The sequence below is a fragment of the Salmo salar genome, chromosome ssa17 (genome assembly GCF_905237065.1).
Source record: "Salmo salar chromosome ssa17, Ssal_v3.1, whole genome shotgun sequence".
NCBI lineage: Eukaryota > Metazoa > Chordata > Actinopteri > Salmoniformes > Salmonidae > Salmo > Salmo salar.
In genome coordinates, this window is record NC_059458.1 from 11242304 (window position 1) to 11267910 (window position 25607).

Consider the following 25607-nt stretch of genomic DNA (forward strand, 5'->3'; position numbering starts at 1 on the left):
TATCATTTACATGGAGGCTGTAGTGAGTCATTTATGATAACTCATCTCCTTCTAGAAATATCTACAGTACTGTAGTTACACTATTTAAAGACAGACAGAAATGTTGCACCCTATACTACCGTGTGAAACGGCGAGGCCTTGTGAAGGTGTCAGGTTCACTAGTTCCTGCTTGTGCTTAGACACTTGTTTGACAGAAGGAGCTGACTCATTCCCTTTTCTTAGAAAATTATATATTTTTTTAAATCCACAGATGTTTCATTCCTCTGACCTTCCTTCCAACTGTCTCTCTCCTGTACTCACCGAGACACACATACTGTAGGCTACAAACCATCCGGCCCCAGCTCTGTATCTGTACCTGGCTCTTATCTCCAACACACAGACATAGCATTACGTAATCAACATGAGCACTCTCTCTGAGACGCTGCCGTTTCACAGATCTTTTGTTCGGTTAGCCTCTTTTACCAAATTGTCGCTAATATGCCATTGCTAATTTAATAGAATAGTCCCTTTCAAATAAATCACTAAATTTGCTAGTTTTGCACGCTGGCAATATTGTGTTTTTTCTCTTGCCGTCTGCCTGCTACGAACATCTCCATGCCATGTGTAATGTAATTAAGTAGCTGTGTGGCACTATTCCAGGAGCCAGTTAACAAACACAAATTAAAAACCCTTATGAACCTGGGAATTTTTATTTTATTTTTATCGCTCTAAAACCGTAAATTATTTTCAGGTCACATGAAAAGCAAAGCCCTGACAGTTTTCTCTGCAATAAGCAGCCTAGGCTACTTCCAGTCCCAACAAACATGGACTCATTCTCTTTTGGAATTCGGAATGGGATTCTATTTCTAGAATATGTTCTGCTGCTTTGATACCGTAGCTACGACAATGACGATCAGTTGATTAAGACGGTAGAATGAGCGACACGGTGTAACACCTCAAGGAATACTGGAAGGGAACAGCTGTGTGGAGTCTGTCTGTATTTCCACTGGGTTGCGTAGTCTGGGGTTGGAAGTGGTGCGGTGGGGGATTGGTAGTGGAGCTTAGGGGGCCAGGGGTGGGCCTCGCCTGAATCGATGCTGTTCAGGGTTGGCCATGGTGGCTTCCTCTTGATGAAGTCAACTGTTGTTACGGGTGACTCTGGAGAGCAAGAGGTTAGGCGCGGCGCGGCGGAATGCAATTTCTTCGCCATCTGACAGAGCGCCAGAATAAAGTGGCGCACTCTTCCTTGGCAATTGCAGGGAATTGCTTCTCAGGGTGACAAATGATTAGCTGTTATCTGTTGACTGAATTTGATTCCTACAAGCAGCTGAGTCAGGTAACTGTGGAGGATCTGAGGAGCGGAGAGGGAGGAAGGAAAGGTTTTTCCAGGAAATGAAATCGGCTTCCCCAGACACACCGGGACCAAATATAATCCTCTCTGTCAGAACAAGATTACTACTTTGTCTAATTACAGACAGCTTTCCGTCAGCGGTAGACTGTTTACCGAACGGTGCAGGTGTCTGTTTTGGTTGGGTATGCCCTTGTTGCATTCTTGTTTGTTTTTAACCCTATTGAGAATTGAGGTTTAGAAAAGCCTCCTTCTACTTCTACATAGTTCTGCTCTTGCGGGTAAATGAGAGCATCTTTTTCTGTCAGAAATTTTTCAGGGGGGTTTTTTCACGTGATTTTGTAGCTAAATATCCTGTTCTCAAATAAGACACAGACAAACATTGTAGTGATCCACAGACATTTACCAAAGCAATAGGAAAAGAGCTTTAGTTCGGCCGAGTCTAACGAGCTAGGATATTGGCAAAGCAAATGTACAATAGAGTCTTTAACGAGCTATAATGAAGAGGTTTATTTCTCTGTAGTGCAGGGTAAGGATTTTGACACATTAGGCCCTGGGTGGAATTCAAGCCTTTGTCTGTGTAATGGTTCTCTGGCACCTTGGATTCAAGTTTGAAGCCAATTTGTGGCAGTGACAGCGAGCGAACAGGCCAGGCAGGGGGAGAGATGTGGTCGCTACTCTCTGAGAGAGAGACTTGAATGGTTCAAGGTGTCAATGCATGATTAGTTCCCTCTCTGCAGTGGATCGGCTGGGTTGTTGTCACCCTGTGAACACAGTTGAAAGGGGAACTGGTTACCCGTTCGTTCTGTCACACCTCACACTGACCAAAACAGATAAGAGCTAGAAAAGAAACAAACAGACATATATAGCACCTTTGAAACACCACACAGCAGCTACACCGAATGGTTGAGCCAATCAAATACCTTTCTGTCTGTCTGTCACAAGAATCAACAGAAAGCTCTATCTTTGCCCTGTGTAAGCCCCAGGGATGTACTAGCTGTCCATTACAGAGGATTTAGTGTTTTCATGTTAGAAAAGTCACACACATATATATATATAAAATCAGTATCTGGGAGGTTTGAGAACATAAACAGAAAGGTAAAGACTACCAGAACATTTAGGGACCTTGTCAGACTGGCCCTTCCTGAGCAACCATGTGGGAGTCTTCTGCATGACGTGTGTGTCACAAGAACACCATAAAATGTCTCGTCAGCTCTTTGTTTTCATTAACTGAAACAACAATCAAGAAAGGAGAGAGAGAGAGAGAGAGAGAGAGAGAGAGAGAGAGAGAGAGAGAGAGAGAGAAATAAATGAAGGGCACCACTAAAAGTGCCTTGGACTTCCTGTTACTGTAGTTCAGCGAGAGGCAAACTAATACTTCACCTCTTTTTATTTGAGTTAACATCTCTCCTTTTCTCAATGTATTTGAGTGCAGCTAGGAGGGGAGGAGCCAAGGGTAGAGCAGAGGAAGGGGAAAGTGAGAGAGGGTGAGGGGTGTAGTAACGTAGCTCCCCCTCCACTCCTCAGGGCTCACTGCTGTTTTAACCCAGTGTTGATAGCCCCAGTGTTTGTCTCAGGCTCAGAGTCTCTCCCTTTTCCCTCCGAGGGGTGTTCCCCACATCCACTTCTCACTGTGGGAGCCTGAGCTCCACTTTTTAAAACTTCTCTCTCCATGTGATTTATGACCCACCCATCAGCTATACCCACGGGTGCTCTCCCCTCTCACCGTCTCCACACACACAGCTCCCTCCTTACACAAAGACCTTGTGACTTAAATGGATTAGACCGGAGCAGTTATCCGCAAATGGATCCCGCAGCAGCCTGGCATTATTACCTCTGTCCTGTTAACTACCTAATGCACTAAGTGTAGTGTCTGTGTCCCCAATGGCATCCTATTCCCTCTTTAGGGCACTACTTTTGACCAGGGCCCCGGTCGAAAGTAGCGCACTGTATAGGGAATAGGGTGCCGCTTTGGACGTGATCTAAGACGGCGTATGATTGCAAATGTGAAGTGGGTCCTGAGCTACTACTCTACTCTGATCTGCCACAGCTCTGTTTACCACAGCTGTAATTACCTGGTTTGAAGGAGTTAATAACCCTAGGAAACTGGTTTTGCAGGGATAAAAGGAGCTGTAGCTCGTGTTCAAAGCGATGAGAGGTTTAACGTGTATACAGAGGGGGATACTTTCCCCTTTTTTCATTCTGTGGCCCTCGAAAGAAAAAAAAGGAAAGTTTCCTTATCAGGTAATAGTTCAAAGGAGAAACTCAGTTGGAAGTGCACTGTCTTGAGGAAAGCTGGGAAGATGAAAGGTTTTTGTTAAAAGTTACGCACAGGACAGGTTTCCTGTGCCTTTCTGCTAACTCCCCTGTCTGTCCCTAGCAAGTTCCTAGCTCCACTCTCTTCCTCCTGCGTTCTTCGTGGCCTACCCTGTCTTTGAGGGGGAAAGTAACCCTCTGTGCCGCCTGTCTGTATAAGATTAAATACCGAGATGGCGACAGGAAAAAGGCAGGGAGGGAAAACAAAGGCCAGGGTGGGTGAGGGATGCTGGGAGAATTATCAGGTTGGTGACGGAAACTGCCAGTTTGTCTGACTGAAATATGTACAAATAAGCTTCTCTGTTTCTCAAACCTTTTGGAGGACTGAGTCATCTATCTGTCTGAGAAAAGGCACATTGGGGACGTGTAACAAAATTATATATATATCTAATAATTTCCCCCCCCACATATCTTTTATCTTGAAAAGAAAACCGAAGATAAAAAAAATATATGAGGAAAACATACCATGATTATAGATTATTTAGGGATTATATTGTAGACAATTGTGTGCATAGACATAAGTCCCATCCTTATTTTCTGTAGTTATTTTTCCTTTAAATCTGTGAAAAAGTCTAAAGTGTAGGTTAAAAGCAGTTTCCTAGCAGGTATAGAGTTAAACGAGGCCAGTAGGGAAGTCTTCTCCCACAGCACATTTCCTCTAGTTTACATTGTACAAATCATTCTGCCTGAGAGAGCTCTAACAGGGAAAGTAAAATGAATATGACTTCCGGTCTAGATGAACATTTGATAAAAGCTAAGTCACTGGGGGGGTCTTAAAGAGAGAGAAGGACGTTTCCAAGGAACTTTGAGGAAGTATCAAGAAACAATGAGCTTAATGCTTTGCCTGGCTTAGCTCTCGTCCTTTGGTCCAAATCGTGTGTCTTAGAGAAATGGTGATAGCTCGCAGGCAGTGACAGAGCCCTGTGTGTGTGTGTGTGTGTGTGTGTGTGTGTGTGTGTGTGTGTGTGTGTGTGTGTGTGTGTGTGTGTGTGTGTGTGTGTGTGTGTGTGTGTGTGTGTGTGTGTGTGTGTGTGTGTGTGTGTGTGTGTGTGTCGGTGCGGTCTCAACATGAGACTATATAAGCACTATAATGTGTTTAACTTGTAAACTAGTCAGAGACAGATTACTGGCGGTTGGCAGGGAGGTGAGGAGGTGACATTTAAACTGTTCACCTTTTGCCTTCACATCTGTCCTGCTAATGGGCCAGTCTCTCTCTCTCTCTCTCTCTCTCTCTCTCTCTCTCTCTCTCTCTCTCTCTCTCTCTCTCTACCTCTCTCTCTCTACCTCTCTCTCTCTCTCTCTACCTCTCTCTCTCTACCTCTCTCTCTCTCTACCTCTCTCTCTCTCTCTCTCTCTCTCTCTCTCTCTCTCTCTCTCTCTACCTCTCTCTCTCTCTCTCTCTCTACCTCTCTCTCTCTCTCTACCTCTCTCTACCTCTCTCTACCTCTCTCTCTACCTCTCTCTCTCTCTACCTCTCTCTCTCTCTCTCTACCTCTCTCTCTCTCTCTACCTCTCTCTCTCTCTCTCTCTCTCTCTCTACCTCTCTCTCTCTCTACCTCTCTCTCTCTCTCTCTCTACCTCTCTCTCTCTCTCTCTCTACCTCTCTCTCTCTACCTCTCTCTCTCTTTCTCCCTCCCTCTCTCTCTTCCTCTGTCTTACCAAACCTCAGGCACCTTTTTAATTTCTTCCCTCGTTCCAATTTCCCAACTAAAAGAAACAGTCATTATTAGTTTATTCAGTTGCTAATGAACGAATTCAAACCCCCCCTCTACAGAATGTATTCACAGGCAGCTGTGAGTGCTTTAACTAATAATAGTTTCCCAAAGACAAAAGATGAAGGAAATAGCATTATAGGGGGGCATAACAATAGAGGCCTATTGGAAGCACTCTAATGGAATGCTCTTTCGTTTAGAAATGGTTTCCTTTTAGAATTTCTATGTGCTCGTCTTGTCTTTTATAATGCTCTCGCCTCTGAGTATATAACAGCTATAGCTGCTCCTTTTCTCCCCAGGCCGGGCTTATTGGCACAGGGAATAGGGCCGAGGTTGACGTAGACTATAGAATGTAAGGTATCTCAACCTGATGAAGCTGAATTCCCCTCCTCCTACAAACCACTTTGCGTTGCCGCCTTGGCAGCCTGGCATGCCCTGCCATCATCTTAACAAGGCAGGTGAATTGTTAATTAAGACTGAGGTAAAAAGGGGGTGTCGGGAGGGAAGGAGAGGAGGGAGGGAGGGAGCAAGCAGGGTAAAAGTGAGAAGCACAAACAAGTCGAAGCATTTGTTCGCGGTGTAATCTACACATCAATTATCCCGCTGAGCTAATTAGCACCTTGCATTACCCCAGGTACCTGCAGCATTCACACATGCTCACTCTTTCATGCTCCTGATCAAAAAAGAAACGGATTGACAGAAACACAGGGAGGCTGAACCCAAGGGTAGAGCTAAGGAGGGGGAAAAAAAACCTCAGATCAAAATTTCCTTTATACTCTTTTACGACAAAAGTAACTCACAGTGTGTATGCGCGCACCGTTACGTTTCCCAGGTCCCTTTCCACATCGTCTATGCGAAAGAAACTGCTCAATTATGTAAGAGGCACAAGCATGTACTATATATCATATACTACGTAGCCAAGGTTGCATGTAATTGACAGGGAAATGGGTCTGTGTGGTTAGTATGGAAAAACAACTGTTTTTAAATGATGGCTCGTTTTATTCATGGTCTGACAGGCAAGAGGTAATGTTTTTGGCAATATTCAACGAAAGTGCTTTATTACTAAAAACGACTGTACCAACCGAATTGGCATCAGGTATTGCAGATTTGATGGACTACGTGCATTTAGATACAACATTTGTTTAGCATTTGTTGTACAGCGTATGTTAGAAAATGTCACAGTGTGACTTTAAACTTTGATTTGTGATATAATGTATTTTTTTTTTTTTAAAGTACTATGTCGTTGTAACAGCAACATCAGTAAGCAATGATGTTCTTAAACGCTAATGACGAAGAAACAGATTGAATGGATATAGGTGGTTCTTTGTCATGTTAAAACCTCTCTGTTACGTAATAAACTAGAGGGGGTGTGTTTTGTCTAAGCATCCTGGTTAAAGATTAGGTCTTATAAAGGTGTGTTTAGCATGACAAAGACCCTTAAGGGGTCCCCATGTGGCCTGTGGGTTCTCCTGTGGATTGGCTGCTCTGTTGGTCCGAAATCATCATTATAATTGACTTGGAAGAAGCAGCTCTGTTTTTTTGCTACTGTGGGGACGAGGAGACCCTCCTGTGATGTAATTAAAGGTGTAGGCTCCACTCTGGGTGGTGAAAAGGCAGGTGAAATATGGAAGTAGTAGGCGGGAGGCAGAAAATGTGAGAAAATCTGTCTCTGACAGTGTTTACACACACCCACGTCATCCATAACTTATGATGATGTTGTTCATTTAGTTCAATCAGAGAGAGAGAGAGAGAGAGAGAGAGAGAGAGAGAGAGAGAGAGAGGTGACTTACACCTCTGTCATCTGCCTCCGATAAGAACGCCTATCGACTAACGCAACTCACATTTAACATTTACATTTAAGTCATTTAGCAGACGCTCTTATCCAGAGCGACTTACAAATTGGTGCATTCACCTTATGATATCCAGTGGAACAACCACTTTACAATAGTGCATCTAAATCTTTTAAGGGGGGGGTTAAGAAGGATTACTTTATCCTATCCCAGGTATGCAGTACACATGGTCCTGAAATGTATGTGACTCGTCATACAATGTCTCTGTTAAAATAAGAGCATCCTAGTTTTTGCATCCAATGTGTTTCCTGGTATCCTCGTGGAAGCCACGTCCTCCTGGCTGCTCTGGCTAATTGGGAAGTGGTAACAGTATCAGGTCCAGTGTCTGTGTCCCTCTTGAGTCTCCCGAGGCTGTTTCCCTCCCTGTAGGACACAGAGCCTTGCTGGGGCCCGTTGTCAGGGGGTTCGCCCGTTGTCAGGGGGTTCGCCCGCCGCTCATTTGCTGATTGGAGAGAGGTGGAGAGAGGTTGGCGGGGAAGAGGGGATGAGGGGATGAAAAGAGGCCCATTTCCTGCAGCTCGTTTGATACCTGGTGGGGATGCTATTCAGGTGACAAAGATCCAGGCACAGAGGGGGGACCAGATGTGATTTACACACTCATTAGCATCTGAATGAAAAGGCTGAGACCCAGGCTGGATCAGATCAGATTGGGGCCATGCAGACCAGACCGGGGGTGGTGGGGGTGGGGGCCCTGCTTACTCCCACTGCCAGGCTTGGTCCTCACCTGTGTGGGTGGATGGGTTCCCGTTCTCCCCTCTGATCTTTATCCCATCTGAGGGGCCTGATCCCTCACCCTTCGAAACCCCCCTACCTTCCCTCCCCCTTCACCCTGGCCCCCAGCTGGTGACAGACTGGCAGACCGGCAGCGTTTTATGACAGTGAGCAGTCTTTCCTCTCTCTCGTTCTCCTCTCTCTCTCCTCTGCTCTCTCTCTCTCCTCTCTCACCTCTTTCTCTTCTATCTCTCATTCTCCTCTCTCCCCTCTCTCTCTCACTTTCATTCTCCTCTTTATACTCTCTCTCTCTCTCTGTCTCTTTCTGTCTCTCTCTGTCTCTCTCCAGCTCAGAGCACAGATGCGATTCAGAAAATGTGCCTTCACACCAATTTTGTTTTTTACCTCGTTCATTGTGTTTAATACACATCAGGAAAATTCGACTAACCCGGCCTCTGACAATGAATCCCAAACAATGCCGGTTTGCTTGGAAGTCTTCCAAGATGCTACCTTGTGACAGTGAGCCTCTATTTCATACGTTGGATTCAGTTCATTCATAGGCTACAGAGCTCTAATATTTTATGTGGTAAAAGGTAATACATTCAATTTGGTCATCATTTTGGCTAACAGTAAATGATTTTCGTTAAGAATTTGGAAAGAAATGGTAATAAGGAAACTTTTCTGTATGGTAATTGCTTCGCTCTGTGTTTCTCTTGTGGGTTTAGTCAGGTTGACAAGCTGTCTCCTGCAGTGTTGAAAACTGTGCGAATACAGATGTTTCTGTTGTTTTTGTTCATTAGAATCTAATAGAGAGATAGGCGGGGAAGAGAATGAGAGAGAGAGAGAGCGAGGGGGAGAGAGTGAGAGAAGAGAGGGAAAGAGATGATATCTAGTAGAGAGAGAGAGAGAGAGAGAGAGAGAGAGAGAGAAAGACAGAGGACACAGAGAGAGATAGAGATTTTTCTTCTCGCTTTTGTTTATTGTTTATTTCACTTGCTTTGGCAATGTAAACATACAGTTGAAGTTGGAAGTTTACATACACTTCGGTTGGAGTTATTAAAACTCGTTTTTCAACCACTCCACAAATTTCTTGTTAACACACTATAGTTTTGGCAAGTCGGTTAGGACATCTACTTTGTGCATGACACAAGTGATTTTTCCAACAATTGTTTACAGACAGATTATTTCACTTATAATTCACTGTTTCACAATTCCAGTGGGTCAGAAGTTTACATACACTAAGTTGACTGTGCCTTTAAACAGCTTGGAAAATTCTAGAAAATGACTACCTTCAAACTCAGTGCCTCTTTGCTTGACATCATGGGAAAATCAAAAGAAATTAGCCAAGACCTCAGAAAAATAATTGTAGACCTCGACAAGTCTGGTTAATCCGTGGGAGCAATTTTCAAATGCCTGAAGGTACCACGTTCATCTGTACAAACAATAGTACGCATGTGTAAACACAATGGGACCACGCAGCCGTCATACCGCTCAGGAAGGAGACACGTTCTGTCTCCTAGAGATTAACGTACCTTGGTGTGAAAAGTGCAAATCAATCTCAGAACAACAGCAAAGGACCTTGTGAAGATGCTGGAGGAAACAGGTACAAAAGTATCTATATCCACAGTAAAACGAGTCCTATATCGACATAACCTGAAATGCCGCTCAGCAAGGAAGAAGCCACGGCTCCAAAACCGCCATAAAAATGCCAGACTACGGTTTGCAACTGCACATGGGGACAAAGATCGTACTTTTTGGAGAAATGTCTTCTGGTCTGATGAATCAAAAATAGAACTGTTTGGCCATAATGACCATCATTATGTTTGGAGGAATAAGGGGGAGGTTGCAAGCCGAAGAACACCATCCCAACCGTGAAGCACATGGGTGGCAGCATCATGTTGTGGGGGTGCTTTGCTGCAGGAAGGACAGGTGCACTTCACAAAATAGATGACATCATCAGGAAGGAAAATTATATGGATATATTGAATCAACATCTCAAGACATCAGTCAGGAAGTTAAAGCTTGGTCGCAAATGGGTCTTCCAAATGGACAATGACCCCAAGCATACTTCCAAATTTGTGGCAAAATGGCTTAAGGACAACAAAGTCAAGGTATTGGAGTGGCCATCACAAAGCCCTGACCTCAATCCCATAGAACATTTGTGGGCAGAACTGAAAAACTGTGTGCGAGCAAGGAGGCCTAAAAACCTCACTCAGTTACACCAGCTCTGTCAGGAGGAATGGACCAAAATTCACCCAACTAGTTGTGGGAGCTTGTGGAAGGCTATCCGAAACGTTTGACCCATGTTAAACAATATAAAGGCAATGCTACCAAATACTAATTGAGTGTATGTAAGCTTCTGACCCACTGGGAATGTGATGAAAGAAATTAAAGCTGAAATAAATCATTCTCTCTATTATTATTCTGACATTTCACATTCTTAACCTCTATGGGCTAGGTGGGACGCTAGCGTGCCACCCGTGGTGCACTCCATCAACAGCAGGTGCATTTCAAGAGCGGCAAATTTGAATCCAAATAAATGTCAAAATTCAAATTTTTCAAAAATACAACTATTTTACACCATTTGAAAGATAAACATCTCCTTAATCTAACCACGTTTTACGATTTCAAAAAGGTTTTACGGCGAAAGCATAAATTTGGAGTATGTTAGGACAGTACATTTACAAGAGTTGTGTGTAATGTTTTGTCAAGTCAAAGACAGGGTCACCAAAACCATAAAACCAGCTAAAATGATGCACTAACCTTTTACAATCTCCATCAGATGACACTCCTAGGACATTATGTTAGACAATGCATGCATTTTTTGTTCTATCAAGTTCATATTTATATCCAAAAACAGCGTTTTACTATGGCATTGATGTTGAGGAAATCGTTTCCCTCCAATAACCGGCAGTCAAGTCAGCGTCACAAATTAAATAATTAAAATTAGAAAACATTGGTAAAATATTATATTGTCATTTAAAGAATTATAGATTTACATCTCTTGAACGCAATCAACTTGCCAGATTTAAAAATAACCTTACTGGGAAATCACACTTTGCAATAATCTGAGCACTGCGCCCAGAAAAATACGCGTTGCGATACAGACTAGACGTCATGTTGGGGAGATCTAAAATCGAAAATACTATGTAAATAATCCATTACCTTTGATTCTCTTCATCAGATGTCACTTCCAGGTATCACAGGTCCATAACGAATGTAGTTTTGTTCAAAAAAGCTCATCATTTATGTCCAAAAATCTCCGTCTTGTTAGCACATGATCTAAGCCAGCCGGACTTCTCGTCATGAACGAGGGGAAAAAAATATATTTACGTTCGTTCAAACATGTCAAACGTTGTATAGCATAAATCATTAGGGCCTTTTTTAACCAGAACATGAATAATATTCAAGGTGGACGAATGCATACTCTTTTATAACGTATTGGAACGAGGGTACCCAACATGAACTCGCGCGCCAGGTGTCTAATGGGACATCATCGTTCCATGGCTCTTGTTCGGTCAGATCTCCCTCCAGAAGACTCAAAACACTTTGTAAAGGCTGGTGACATCTAGTGGAAGCAATAGGAAGTGCCAAAATATTCCTCAGCCCCTGTGTTTTTCAATGGGATAGGTTTAAAGTCAATACAACACATCAGGTATCCACTTCCTGTCAGAAAATGTCTCAGGGTTTTGCCTGCCAAATGAGTTCTGTTATACTCACAGACACCATTCAAACAGTTTTAGAAACTTTAGAGTGTTTTCTATCCATATATAATAAGTATATGCATATTCTAGTTACTGGGTAGGATTAGTAACCAGATGAAATCGGGTACATTTTTTTTATCCAGACGTGCAAATGCTGCCCCCTAGCCCTAACAGGTTAAAATAAAGTGGTGATCCTAACTGACCTAAGAAAGGGAATTCTTACTAGGATTAAATGTCAGGAATTGTGAAAAACTGAGTTTAAATGGATTTGGCTAAGGTGTATGTAAACTTCCGACTTCAACTGTATGTTTCCCATGCCAATAATGCCCCGTTGGAGGGAGGGAGAGAGAGAGAGAGAGAGAGAGAGAGAGAGAGAGAAAATAGAGTAACTGACAGATTGTGTTAGGCTTCAGGTGCAAACACAGTGTTCCAGAGATAAATGTAGCTGTAGGCTACAACTGCCTGGACAGGAAACCATAACAACCTTGACCAGATCAAACTGTTGTTTTTACCCATTTACTTATCTCAGGGTCTGTACAATAGTTATGGCGAGTTAGGAAAGGTGAAACACATTTGTGGGAACACAAAACAACTCAACTTGTCAGACTTGTGAAAGGATTTTAGCTTTTTTAGCTTCTCAAAGGCCAGAAAAATAAAAATGTACTAACCTCAGGCCTATACGTTTTGTTACTTTTTTTGTACTTAGCCTATTTTATTAACATTGTAAAGGAAATCACCATCAAATTACTTTGTAAGAGTGCATAATTACAACTCAGGTTCTGCTTAGCTGTTATTAACAAAAACCTACAGTAATCCATTCTGGCAGTGCAATATGTTATTGTAGCACACTAATTAATCTTACAGGAAGTGTAATACATTTACAATATCAGATTGAAGCAATACTGTATATAGATTTATTAAATCTTTTAATCAGTTCTGGCTAAATTAATTTTTCACTGATTGCTTACATTTGAATTTGCATATACTTAGTGCAAGTAATTTATTTTCATGGATTCCTTTTTATTAAAATGGGGGATATGGCCCTTGAGCTAAAAAAAAATTGCTGCTTTTTCCACAGAACATCCTCACTTTATTTGCATTAAATACCATGTCCATTTTTATGCAAGCAAAATCTCCAGCTAAAACTGCTTCCTGTTAGGTCTGCCTTATATGACGAGGTTATGACTTATCAATATGACCTGCATCCAACAACAAAAGGCTCTATTTTGTCAATTTGATAGATTTGAGAGTTTGTCGAGGCATGTCTCTGACATCTACTGCAGTCACTCTGTCATGCTCTGTGGCCTTGGCGAGACCGGATGATGCTCCTCGTGACGCACCTTTCCTTTCTTTGTCCCTGATAAATGGAAATGTGATTGAAGACACGTTCCGAAGAACGTCTCTCTTTCTCTCTCACTCTCTCTGACACATATGCACTCACACACGCTACCCCCCCCCCCCCACACACACATGGGCGCTCACACTGCAGCACTCACTTGTACTACATTATACTGTAATTGATGACAGTGATGCATGGATACATAAAGGGAGAACTAGTGGTGTTATGCTGGTGGCTGTAAACAAGGTGCAAGGCCCCACTGGCTCTCTGCCGGCCTGAGCTCACTCACAGCAACAACAGACAGACAGAGCAACAGTCAGGTCATATTAAACAGCTAGCTGATAACACTGTGCTGTGACTATCAATTTGTTGCCCCCCTCCCCTCACATCAAACCAACATCAGGCCCTGGCCCTACTCTGGCCCCGTCAGCAGATTCCTTTACCTGGAATGAAACTGGAACTGTGTGTGTGTATCTCTGTGTGTGTATGTTTGTGTGTGTGTCTGTGTGTGTATTTCTCGATGCCAGTGTATGTGTGTTTATAAAAGAGCATTCGGCGGGGAGGGCACACTGGGGCGGGGAGGGCACACTGGGGCGGGGAGGGCACACTGGGGCGGGGAGGGCACACTGGGGCGGGGAGGGCACACTGGGGCGGGAAGGCGGAGGTGGGGGGCGTGAACCTGTGGCAGCGAGCCATGGTGTCTCTTTGCAACTGGTGAGGAGGGCTGGAGAGAGAGAGGGAGGGAGAGGGAGATAGAGGGAGAGAGCGAGAGACGGGAGGCCCGACGGAGACAGGGCCACAGAGGGAAAGAGAGAGAGAGAGAGTGAGAGAAAGAGGACAGGTCCAGATAAGATTCTCAGCTTATAGCAACACACTACTCCACTATCAAGAACATGAATACTCTCTTCTTGAGGGAGCAGGCCTCCAGAGCAGAGCAGAGCTAGCAGGCTGAGAACATCTAGGAAGCTAAAATATAACAAGAAATAATACGATTCCAAAAGAAGTTTGTTACATTTGTACGTATTGTAAGATGAATTCTCCCTGTGCCTTACACATTGGATTTATATGCTATATTTTGATTGTGAATAAAACTAAAGCAAGGGTTTGTGTGTTTGAGGGGAGTCTTCCAGCTGAGTGCTTTTTGGGGTAACATGAATATTTGATAGGAAACCTGATTCTTCTGGATAAAGCACCATTCATTTAGTTCTTTGATCCCCTATTCCTATTTCAGGACATTTCATTATTTATCTGCTTATAAATATCTGCACAAATTGAGCAGGCATAGGTGATTTGTCAACAGTCCAACATCGACATTGATGCGCAGGTGGTGCTCCCTTGGTATTCCCAGTAGTGATTACTATACAATTTACATTTGTACACATTTACGTACAAAAGCACACACAATTCGAATAGTTTAAGTACCCGCTTGCTGCATTCATTGGGAAAATTGGTAAGAAGCCTAAAAAGGGCTTTTATACTATAGTCAAAGAAAATTTGAAATTGTCTCCCTTTATGTGAGCAAAGTACCAGTTTGCCCATGATGAGCGACTCAAACTGGAAAGTGTTTCATCCTTCCTCCTCCGAAAGGTTTTGTGTGTATTTGGTTAGTTACAGTAATTATAGCCAATAAGTGACAGCCAAAATCAGACAGGAGAAAGTAGAGGCTGCAAAGGCACACACACACACACGCACACACAAACACAAACACACACACACACACACACACACAAACACACACACACACACACACTCTCGTAGCAAGGACCCGCTGCAGAACATCTGCTGAGAGATTTGCATATTAATTAACCCATATTAACACTAATTATTCTGGGAAATTATCAAATAAATTACATTTTCTAATTTTAACCTTTTCCTTTGCTTGACGTATGTCAGCAGCCAGAGGAACCTTTAGCTGGAAATCGATCTCACCTGAGCCGGTGATCTTAGGATATTGTTATTTCTATTTATACATATACATTTTTTTCATTTCATTTTCAGTCCTGAGGGCAGCCTAGGGAGCTTTTGTGTGCCTTGCCCCCCCCCCCTTTTTTGGGGGGGCTCCTGCGTTGGGGAGGAGGAGGCCCAGAACATTTGTCGAGGGAGAGGAACATGTGTGCAGGGATGTACAGATGGTGGATCTGTACAGGGCGAGTAAAGGTGGGCCCTCTGAGCAGTTGAGCAAACCTTGAAGCTTTCTTTTTCCAGCCTGTTGCTCAGGCCTCTGCAAATAAATGGGAGTTTAATTCAATTAGAATCAGGCTACTGTGGATGCCTCATGGCAGACATTATTGAACATAACCAACCCCTTCCTGACACACTCAGAATCACTCACTACTCACTCCCATGCACACAGACACAGAGAGAACACACACACACACACACACACACACACACACACACACACACACACACACACACACACACACACACACACACACACACACACACACACACACACACACACACACATACACACGCACGCACATACGCACACACACTCCCCACTCCCAGGTTGGTTTACACATTGCTGAATTTTCACCATTCATCGCCCTCTGCCACTGTCCTTTTACTGCTTATGGCTTTCTTGGTCTGGCCCATGTGAAACACCAGGCCAGTAGACTTGGACAAGATCTTAAGCATTCTTGTGTATCTCACTGGAATACAGACAGACAGTCAAGCATTTTTGGTATTTCTACCGAATGTAAAACAGCCAGTACTCCTAATGAGTAAAACGCCAAAGTTAGACATATTTAAAATTCCAAAGACAGAAGAATATACTTAAACGTTCCCTCTGTTCCTCCCACCTACGACCCCCAAACGCTTCCTACCCTAAAAGGATGATTATTCACGGAACAGCCTACTCAGAGCCCTAAACTCTGTTGTGAAAAGGAATTGTGAAAGTTCAAAGGTCATTGTTAAAACCTCTTCCAGTGGGGTAGCCACAAGGCTATGACCTAATTTCTACCTTAATGCCTCTTTACCTCCCCTATTCCCCCGTTCTCCACCTCTACCCCCCCGTCTCCCCTTCCCCCTTCCCCCTCTGCCCTCCTAGCCATTCAGGTGATCTGCATTTTTCTCATTCATGAGACAGGGCAGTTATTCTCCAATAGGGTGAATGTCCTTGCTCATTACCGACACTGATAGCTACAGGAAACACAACATTACCTGGAGCTAAGCCTCAGCGGCCAGTTAGCCAGGCTCTCAGTGTGAGTCACCTACCACCTTTCCCCATCGCATCTAACGGGAAGCTGGCTGGAAACTGGAAAGTCTCTGCCCCCAAATATAGGGTACTGTGATGGACACAGTGACACACCGGGTGGAATTGATCTTCTGGCGCCTTCTGTCTCAACTGTTCCATCAGACAGAAGGGGTTATTTGGATATTTTTCTGGGTTGTTCGTTACGGATCGAGTGCAGATCCAGCACCTCCCAGCTCGGGAGCCTGTTGAGAGGGCTTTGTGGAAGAGTGTAGGGAAAGGGGAAGAGTAGGCACACAGATGCACGTTTGCAGCACATTCACCCAAGTATGTTTATTTGAGTGTGTGCTTTGGGCATGTTCAGATGGTCAGTGTATGACTCAAGGTTTGTATGCATGTATGACACGGATATTTTGTAGTGTGAGAGTTAGGGTTTGTTTAACAGCTCGACAGTAAAACACAGTCATATTTTTGTTCTTAACACGCTGTTTTTTCTCTTTGGAAGAATCTTTTACTTTTAGATGACTTGATAGGACCTTTTTTTTTATTATAAGGGTACAGAGAAACAGTCACAGTAGAAATATCGATTGTCAAATGTCTTTATTTGTTTTAAGAAAGATGATGAGATTCCAATCAGACTCCTTTTTTTTTGTCACTGACAATGAAAGGAGAACTCGCTCTCTCAACCTTCCACAAAAAGCTGTCATTATGGAAGGTTATAGACATCATAATCAATGCACTTTTGAAACTGCCCTCTGTACTGCTATGCCTGACAGCCTAATACCAGAGTTCTGAAAGGGTTACGTCAGACATGTATAAGCCTGATATTAAGCAAGACTCAAGTGAGCAATTACAAGTGTCATTTTAATTATCTGTAAAAGTCATTCCCTTTATTTACCTCCAATCAGGAGAAAGAAGAAAGCTGGTGAGAATCAGCTGGTAACAGGTAGCATCAGTCAAAATGCCAGCTATAATTGCCTTTGTTGAGGGCGGCACTTAAACTAAAGCAGGAGAAAAATAGAAAGTGTCATCTGAAAGAAAACGTAGCCCTAGAAAGTAAACATGATGATTTCTTTGTCTATCTCATCTAGAAACACAAAAGATTGATTAGCGGTGAGGTATAGAACAAAATAATGGCAGAGTGTAGGCTAACATTAGTAGGTTCGAAATGACTTTGTTTCAGAGTACAATGCCCGACGTCAGGCTGGTGCTTATATTATACTGAGGCGTCTGTCAGAGATGTCACCTAAACAAAGCAGGCTTTCTGAAGTCAATGCTACATGCTTCTTTGATTGACAAGTTGCACACTGTCATTTTTGTCTTCTCCAAGCTCTTTGGTGAGTAATGCTCTGTCTGATAGCCAATGTTCTAGCTTGGAGATCACGTCCAGCGAGCTCCCCTCTCCTACTCCCTACCTCTCCCCTAAAACATGTAGACCTGTATGGAAGCACAGATCCCCAATCTGGCGTTAGAAGCTTTTCATGGTTTGGTTTGGACAACTGTAGATGTCTAGAGGTTTGCAGGGAGTGGGGTGATCTTCACGTCTCCTCTATGTCCAAGGTCCATTGTCTCCAGGTTCGTTGCTCAATATTGAAGACGTCACATTGTAGCACCTCTTTTCATGCGTTAACCAATACGCTATACATAGACCCATAGTACACTGAAAAATTCCCTATGAGAGTTTTGGGGTGTAAAGAAAGGCCTTTTAAAACCTGTCCATCCTTAGATAATGTCATTCACCCCTCCTGGGTATTTGTCAGTATTCAGGCTGTGTCCAGAGATCAGGTCTGCAGGGGCGGGGTAATAGCTTCCCAGGCCTCCTGCTTCTTTGTTACCCCCTGCCGCCCGCCTGCTAGGCCACCCTTAGAAACCTGCCTGGGAGAAAGGGGAGTAGGGAGTCCACAGCACGTTGTGTTGCTAAGAAGGGGGGTTAGGGGGTTAGGGGGGGGGTTAGGGGGGTAGGGGGTTAGGGGTAAGTTGGGAAGGGGCCAAAGGGGAAATACAATAATAATAATAATAACATATTATCAATTGTGGGCCAAGGTATATCGGGGACCACACAGCAGGAGTTTGAATGTCTCACTTTCTTTTTGGCTTTTCTTTGGCTTTCTCTTTTTTTCATGTCTGAGGGCATTACCCAGTCTGAACTTGCCTAAACCCTTGTGGTCACACCTCTTGAAAAGGTTTTGTTTCCCCCGTCAATTGGTATTCTAACCAGGTCAGCTGATTCTGCTGGCCCTGTCTACGCAGCCGTTTTCATTTTAATTTGCGCCTGTTGTTCGGAAGGCAAGTGCAGACCCGTGGATTATACAAAGATCATGTATGAACATACTGTATATGCTCAACGTAATCTTATTTCTCTCCATAGTATATAACAAGAAAATATCTGATTTATTTTCCCTTCTCAGTTTTGGAAATTTGGAAGCTATTAGAGTTTTATTTAGTAGTCATTTATAGCTACAGTACAGCAATTAAAACGGACCTTAAACATTTTTGCACTCTGCTTTTTCCTCGTCTTCCCCTAGCCACATTTGAAATTGGTTCCCATGATGTCATACTCTGATTTCCCCCCTTTGTGGTTGTTTTGAGTCTGTTTCTCCAGAGTAGTGTTTTAGGAACTAGCAGTGAGGTGTGTGATGCGGTGATGTGGCGGTCCTGTTTCTCTCGCTGAGCTAATGTCCTGTGTTTATTCCTCTAATAAGTCTTTTGACTTCCTTCGTAGGACAGACAATTTATGGACCTTGTGTGTAGACTGGAGAGGCTAGAGAGACAGCCTTGTGAGGGCAGACTAATTCACAAACAGCCACCTTCAATTGAGTTCACAGCCCTTATTTACAGGCTGCCTATTTTAAGATAAGCTGCCATGTGTCTGGGACCAAGTGTTGTGGAATCAAGCGGGCCGCTACTTGTGTGAGTTATTTTAATATGGGGCTCGACTGCGCAGTATTTCCCTCCGCAAACCATGACTCATTGACAACACTCCCTGAAAAAGACAAGAGGAGAGGAAATGGAGGGAAAGGAGTGGGATGCAGGTCCTGTTTTGATTAAGTTAGGGGTGTTTTATACTGTATGTATTATTTCATCTATCATTGTAAAGATCTGACTTGACGGTTGATGTCTGTCAAGTTCTGGGGGAAAATACAGTACAGTAGGTACGTCACTTACTTAAGGAGTGGTGAATGTGATGAAATGACTAGGGGTTAAGCCATTTCAATCCAGGGTGGTATGGCTATTTGACATTTGTAAATATCAGAAGTGCAGAGTATCTCTGCCACGTTGGGTATGCTTTAGATCTGTGAGCCCAACTGAAAGGTGTAGCTAGGTTGGCATCTCAGGCAGTCTACTGCGGGAGAAAATGTGTGGCTATTTTGGCGTGTCTACGTAGCAGCTGACTGACTCCACACAGCATGATGGTTAAAGTTACAGATTCCAGTCTGTCGCGGTGGGTGTTGTTGTAATTGGGATGTACCCCCACAAGAAAGGGCCCATGTCTCAAACAGGAATGGGTTTAAACCTGTAATCAAATAAAATCAAAGTTTATAGGTCTCTTAAACAGTTTGGCAGATGTTATAACAGGTGCAGCGAAACGATTGTGTTACTTGCTCCTAACAGTGCAGTGCAATCATGACTTCATCTAAGGACATAATCCTCTTTGACCTTTTTTCCATTTCAGCGTCAGTACAATGAACACCAAACGTGAATTCCTGTGCAGTGACCCATCTTGTTTTGTTTTGTGTTCTCCCTCATTGCAGCGTTGAATTATGAGAATGTGATGGATACTGGTTCAGAGACAGAGGATGAGGACAAGCTGTTGGTATCGGAGGAGGACGGCCTACTTAACGGGGTGGGCAGCCCTGCCAGCCTGAACAACCACGACGCTGGATCCCCGAGGGTGGGCCACACCCTGATGACAAAGGAGGATGAGGACGATGACATGAGGGACAGTGGAGTAGACCATGTCTGGCATGACAACGACATGCTGCACGCCTCAGTCGACGGTACTGGTGAGTGTCTCACACACACACACACACACACACACACAGAAGCGCACGGATCACGGCCAAAATGTTTTTCCGATTTATTTGATTTTCCATGAGATGATAGGTTAGCCAACTCCTCCCCCTCCACCACCTCCACAGTAACAGGGGCAGCGATTGGCCGTGCATGCCAGTCATAGGAAGTGTATGAGATCAAACCACATTTTGACATGCAGTGAGTTGACAGGGGCAAGCAGAGTCAGGAGACATTACTGTAACTTGACGATAAATAGGAAACGTATGACGGTGCCACTTAAGATTGCAGAGGAATGTTGGAGATTCCTACACCCCACATGACTGAAACTCACTCGGCTCGTCCCAACGCTAAATCTCGACCATATTTATTCTCATCTTTATCCTCACTAAAATAAACCAGAGTTATATAAGATGATATTAACAGATAGTTTTTCAATCATAAAATTAAGAGCATACATGACGTTTTCTAAGAATCGCCTCTTTTGATTGTCTATATTATCGCAATATGATCAGACTTTCAGTATGTGATTGATATAGCTTCATTTGCTAATAATCTAGTTTAGATCATTTCAGGCAAGTGATACATACAACTTTTGTGGCGCCTTCCATTTTGTTTTATTTGGAGCATCACTGATAGCAGAGAGCCTAGTCATGGATGCTTGAAAGATAAATACTTTTAATTAGGGCTAGGCGATAATCATTAAAGGAAGCCAGACTGCTGCAAAAGTCATTAACAATCTTAAATGAAATTTTTATTTTTATGATAGCCATTTACATGTATAATAGGAGTCAATGATTCTTGCAGCGGTGTGACAGAAACAGAGTGTAGCGAGAACTCATGTAAGACACCCCATTTAAACGAGCCGGTGTTAGCTATTCATTTCTCCTAATGAACTGGGTTCTGTAGAGTGCTGAAAAGGGGGAAATATTTCACCATCTAAAATGTTATTACGCTCCAAAAATGATCATCTATTGAAAAAGGAGGAAGTTCACTTAGGGGGTTACTGATTATCGACGTACAAATCGGAAACATAATTGTCGTAGACAATCGATGTATTATTTTGCTCTGTTTATGGATATTTCTACTAGTGAAGGTTCATATGGGGTTTGATTCTTTAAAAATAGAAATGTTCCAATAAATCAAGATCAAAAATAAACAAGTAGTCAAAGCGTACAGTAATTGTTTATTTGATAAAAGCCTGTGGTGCCTTAATGTCTGTAATTCAACTATGTTGCAATTCCCAGATAATCTGCTTCTCATGTGATAAAACGTCGTCTGCCATATTTCTGAGACCTTGTGTAGTTAATTAGTGCAGATGATGGGAGTCTTCGCTTTCCCAAGCTTGTGGGCATTATGTTTGACTGTCCTTTTTCCTCTTTCACGGTGCCTTACTGTCTACAATGATACCTCAGCACATAACTTTACCCGGAGATAAGCTGTGCTTTTCTCCCCTGCCTTTTCTACGTCAGCTTTAGTACTCTGTCCAGAGGATGCAGGTTTTGAACAGAAGAGCACTGCAAAGGTTTCTTAGCTGTGCCTTTCCGGTGCCAGCACAATCAGAGTTTTGTGTTCTAGAATGGTCCTTGACATTCTTTTATCCCACAATGGGGTGGGCTGGAATACATGACATCACTATCACACTATCATTCTAAAAGAAATCACCTGCATTCTCCCCTTTCTGCCCTTGTCTCTTTCTTCTCCTGGCCCGGCTCTGTTCAAGGACGTTCAGAGAACTAACAGAAAGGAGGAGGAGGACCTTTGTTTTTATTGCACCCTGTTCCACTGGTAACTGGCCATAAAAATAGGAATGTTTTCAAAACAAACAGCATCAATGGCGTTAAGTAAATAGGTGGACTTATGGCAGGGGAAAGGTATTCTGGACCCCTCCTAGGTCGCAGTCAGAAACTTAAACATCGTCCTTCAGTGAGGTGCAGGCCTTCTCTCACACTCCCCCTCTCCTTACATGATTTATCAGGTAGAGACAGACAGAGAGAGCAGACTGGCTCTCAACTCCCATTACACTTTCAACTATAAAAACTGTCTCTCTCCAATGGATGTGTAGCTGTCAGAAGCAATAGAAATGGCCCAAAAAGGATCTGTGCAAAGGGCCATAGAAGTGAGGTAGGTGTAAGTGGTCTTAGCCTACCTCCTGCTGGAAGTTCTCTCAGTCTCATTCCTTGACCACATACAGATTATAGGGACTGTTCAGGGTAAAGAGGGGACAAAAAGCAAGTCCCCACTTGTGCTCCTTGAGTCATATCAAAAATATGCAGTGAAATTGGATTACTAAAGGCTGCGAAAACCAAAATGGCTGCATCCATGCAAACTCTCCCACTTTCCAGGAAAAAGAAACGTGAGGGCAAGAGGAAAAGAGAGCTTGATTAACATTCAGTAAATTAGAAATGACAAAAAAGTAACTATTCATATATGCTGGTCTCTTAAACACCAGAATTATATTTGTGGCTGTGGTGGAGGATTTTTTTGATTGCTCACAATACTCCAGTGTATCTTCAACAATATTGCTAAAGGGCCATTTCCTTAGAGTGCAGCCTGGCTTGATGTCATTACTGAGAAGACAACGGCACTCCAAACCCCCTCGTATGCAAATGAAAATGGCTGGCAAGTTTCTCCACCACACAGTCAAGCTTCATGTCAAGGGAAAGTTGAGTACTTTTCATTCAAAAGAGTAAAAAAAACATCTCTGAAGCTATTGGCTGTTTAAAAAAAATATCTGTTTAGTGCAGAAGGAAACCATCTCACTTCAAGCGAAAGAAACAGAAAAAACCCTCTCTTAATGATTGAAATAAACCAAACCATTAAAACAACAGATGTTTCACTCTACACCAAAATATACGGTGTATATATATATATATATATATATATATATATATATATTATTTTTGTATTTTTATTTTTTGATGATTATTACTTTTTTTTTCTGCATTTGATTCGTGATAGCTAATTCACTTTTTATTCTGAAGATTTTACACAGCTTGTCAGCTACTTTTCAAACTCATTTCCAAAATGTTTTCTGTTAAGTCCAAGATGCAAGAGACAGTAAAGAAGAGAAATCCTCTATTCCCTTAATCCATTGATTTGTTTGTTTACCCCTCCATGGCAACACAGTATCCTTGAGACCATAGAAATCACATGGCTAAAACAAACAATCCTGTTGCTGCAGGATTATATTCAAAGACAGGAGCCATTTTTATTACCAGCCACTATCTTCTCGGAAGTACCTTGATTTAATTTTCAAAGACAGGACGGAAGAAAGGAGTCACAGAGGACTCCTTAAGTTAATTGTCTGTGGACATGAACACCAACAGTGTCCCCTTGTTCGCCGCCACCTATACGGCAAGAGAATTTACCCACCAATGTCCAAAGTTGTTCTCTCCCTTGTTTATGAGCCTGTCTGTCAATCTGGGGTCCTTTATTTATGGCTGTTTTACCTGTGCCAGGACAAAATGCAAGTCTGCCTTTGGTGTTCCTAAGACTATGCATTACGCTGATTGGTAATAGAGTCTAAGCCCACAGCCCACGTTTTTCTGTGAAAACCCCCCTGTATAGTTTGTCATTTTTTTCTGCCGCATGTAGATTGTTAGTAGTGTCACAGTGAGGGAATAACAACTGCAAGGCCTTTTGTGCCGGTTACTCCTGTCTGATTGTTCAGGTGGATGGGGCTGGCTTTTTAAATTAATCTTTCTTTCTGGCGACTCTCGCTACCCCCGGAATGGCAGAGCAGCTTTCTTTCCCACTGCTTGTTGTTGTTTTTAAGGTAAATAAGGCTCTGTCTGGTCCTGATGATAGCATTCATTTAGAATGCCACACAAAGCCTCGGCACAGTGCAACACAGCAAGCCCTTTATATCTTCGTACCTTCCTCTGAAGGCTTCATTGTGAGGCTTGGGTTTGCTTGGTACACTACAGCACGGAACATTGAACTGAACTTCTCTTCTCCTCCTCTTCCCTTCTTCCTCCCCTCCTCCCTCCCCCCTTTTCTCCACAGATGAAATGAAAGATGATTATGACACTTTGGGGCCTGACGCCACTCTTCAGACAGTTGGAAACGGTACAGGTGAGTTGATTTAATCCATTGTGAGGAGATTTGATGTACAGATGTAGGATCTTAATTTGATCACCCTGTTGTAGAATAACTTTCCTGCAATGAAGGAAATGTAAAACTTGTAGGGCCGGTTTCCCGGACACAGATTAAGCATAGTCCTGGACCAAAATGTATTGTAATGCATTAATTATAATCCACATAATAATTCACATTTCCTGTCGCTGCAGGATTATTTTCCTGTGGTAGCAAACTGGCTCAAATGAAGATCCTACATCTGTATTGTGTTGAAAGACGAGGCCGAGACCAACCACCCTTCCAATCCTTGTGTGGGTGGCTGTGTGTCTCTGCGTCCGTGTAGAGCATTAGTGTCCCTGCATGGTCCTTTCTACACAAAACTGTGGAACCAAATCCTACCTGCCATTTTTAATTAAGTAAACAAAGCTGATTTCCACCCACAAGTTTTCCCTCCATGATATCATCCTGACCGCTGCTGACAACTGGCCTCGGCACCGTTTTAGTAAACACTCACCACATAATGGGAATCCTTCCTTAGGAATCTTCTATTCTTCTTTTAATTTATTTATATATTTTTAGATTTTTTGTGTGTGTGTGTGTGTGTGTGTGTGAGCACACACATGTGTGAGTGTGCGTGCATGCACACGCATTCCTGCACACGCGGTCCTGTGCATGTGTGGTGACTTTTTTGTGTGTGGAACTTTAGACATCGCAAATGTTTCCATTCAGGACATTAAGGTCGTGGAAACAATGTAGTGGCACTGCATTGGAACACAAAACCCACCACTGGATTACATGTGATTTCATTTAAGAAATGAAAATTGTAAGCACTCTTTTATCCAGGTGATTTCCTCTATTACAGAGAAGAAAGTAGCCTCTCTTATTTTAGAAGTGAAATTTCAAAGGAGTCGCTACGAGGTTGAGCTTGTAGCTTGTTGGCAATACAGCGACTTCCTAAATTGCATTTCATTTGCAAAATCAAATGAGTCTATATTTGATCTTTTTAATGTATTTTTAATCCTTAAGATACATATTTGTTTAACGGTGAGTTGTGAATCCAGCATAGAGAGTTCAAGCATCCTCACAGTATTGTCTCTAAATTCCATTAGATGATTCTCAAATTGTTCCCACAAAGTCCTAATGAGAATGCAGGAAATTGAGCTGCCTAGTTAACAGTTGTTTCATACGATTTAATAAAAGATCCTTTGGCACCAGTGACATTTTCATGCCACTTTTGACAACCAAATCCACTACCTTGACCTTTCACAAATTGGGCCCATAAAATAATCACTGCCAAACAAATCACAATATAAAAATGTACCTTGGCTTGGAAATGTCTAATTAAATAAGTAACTATCTAA

General features: G+C 42.9%; 1 protein-coding gene across 7 annotated transcripts in view; it reads left to right on the forward strand.

Annotated features, from left to right (window-relative positions):
• The window catches only part of LOC106575232 (zinc finger E-box-binding homeobox 2), a 76719-nt gene that overhangs the window by 38540 nt on the left and 12572 nt on the right, over positions 1 to 25607 (forward strand). For 4 of the 7 annotated variants that reach the window (XM_045698790.1, XM_045698792.1, XM_045698789.1 and 1 more), the window contains 3 exons: positions 19908 to 20159; positions 24175 to 24243; positions 24459 to 24557. In XM_045698790.1, the coding sequence (XP_045554746.1) occupies positions 19908 to 20159; positions 24175 to 24243; positions 24459 to 24557 (420 nt within the window). Of the gene's footprint in view, positions 1 to 19904; positions 20160 to 24174; positions 24244 to 24458; positions 24558 to 25607 lie in introns of all 7 variants that reach the window. The other 3 variants (XM_014151608.2, XM_014151604.2, XM_014151610.2) reach the window with 2 other exon arrangements.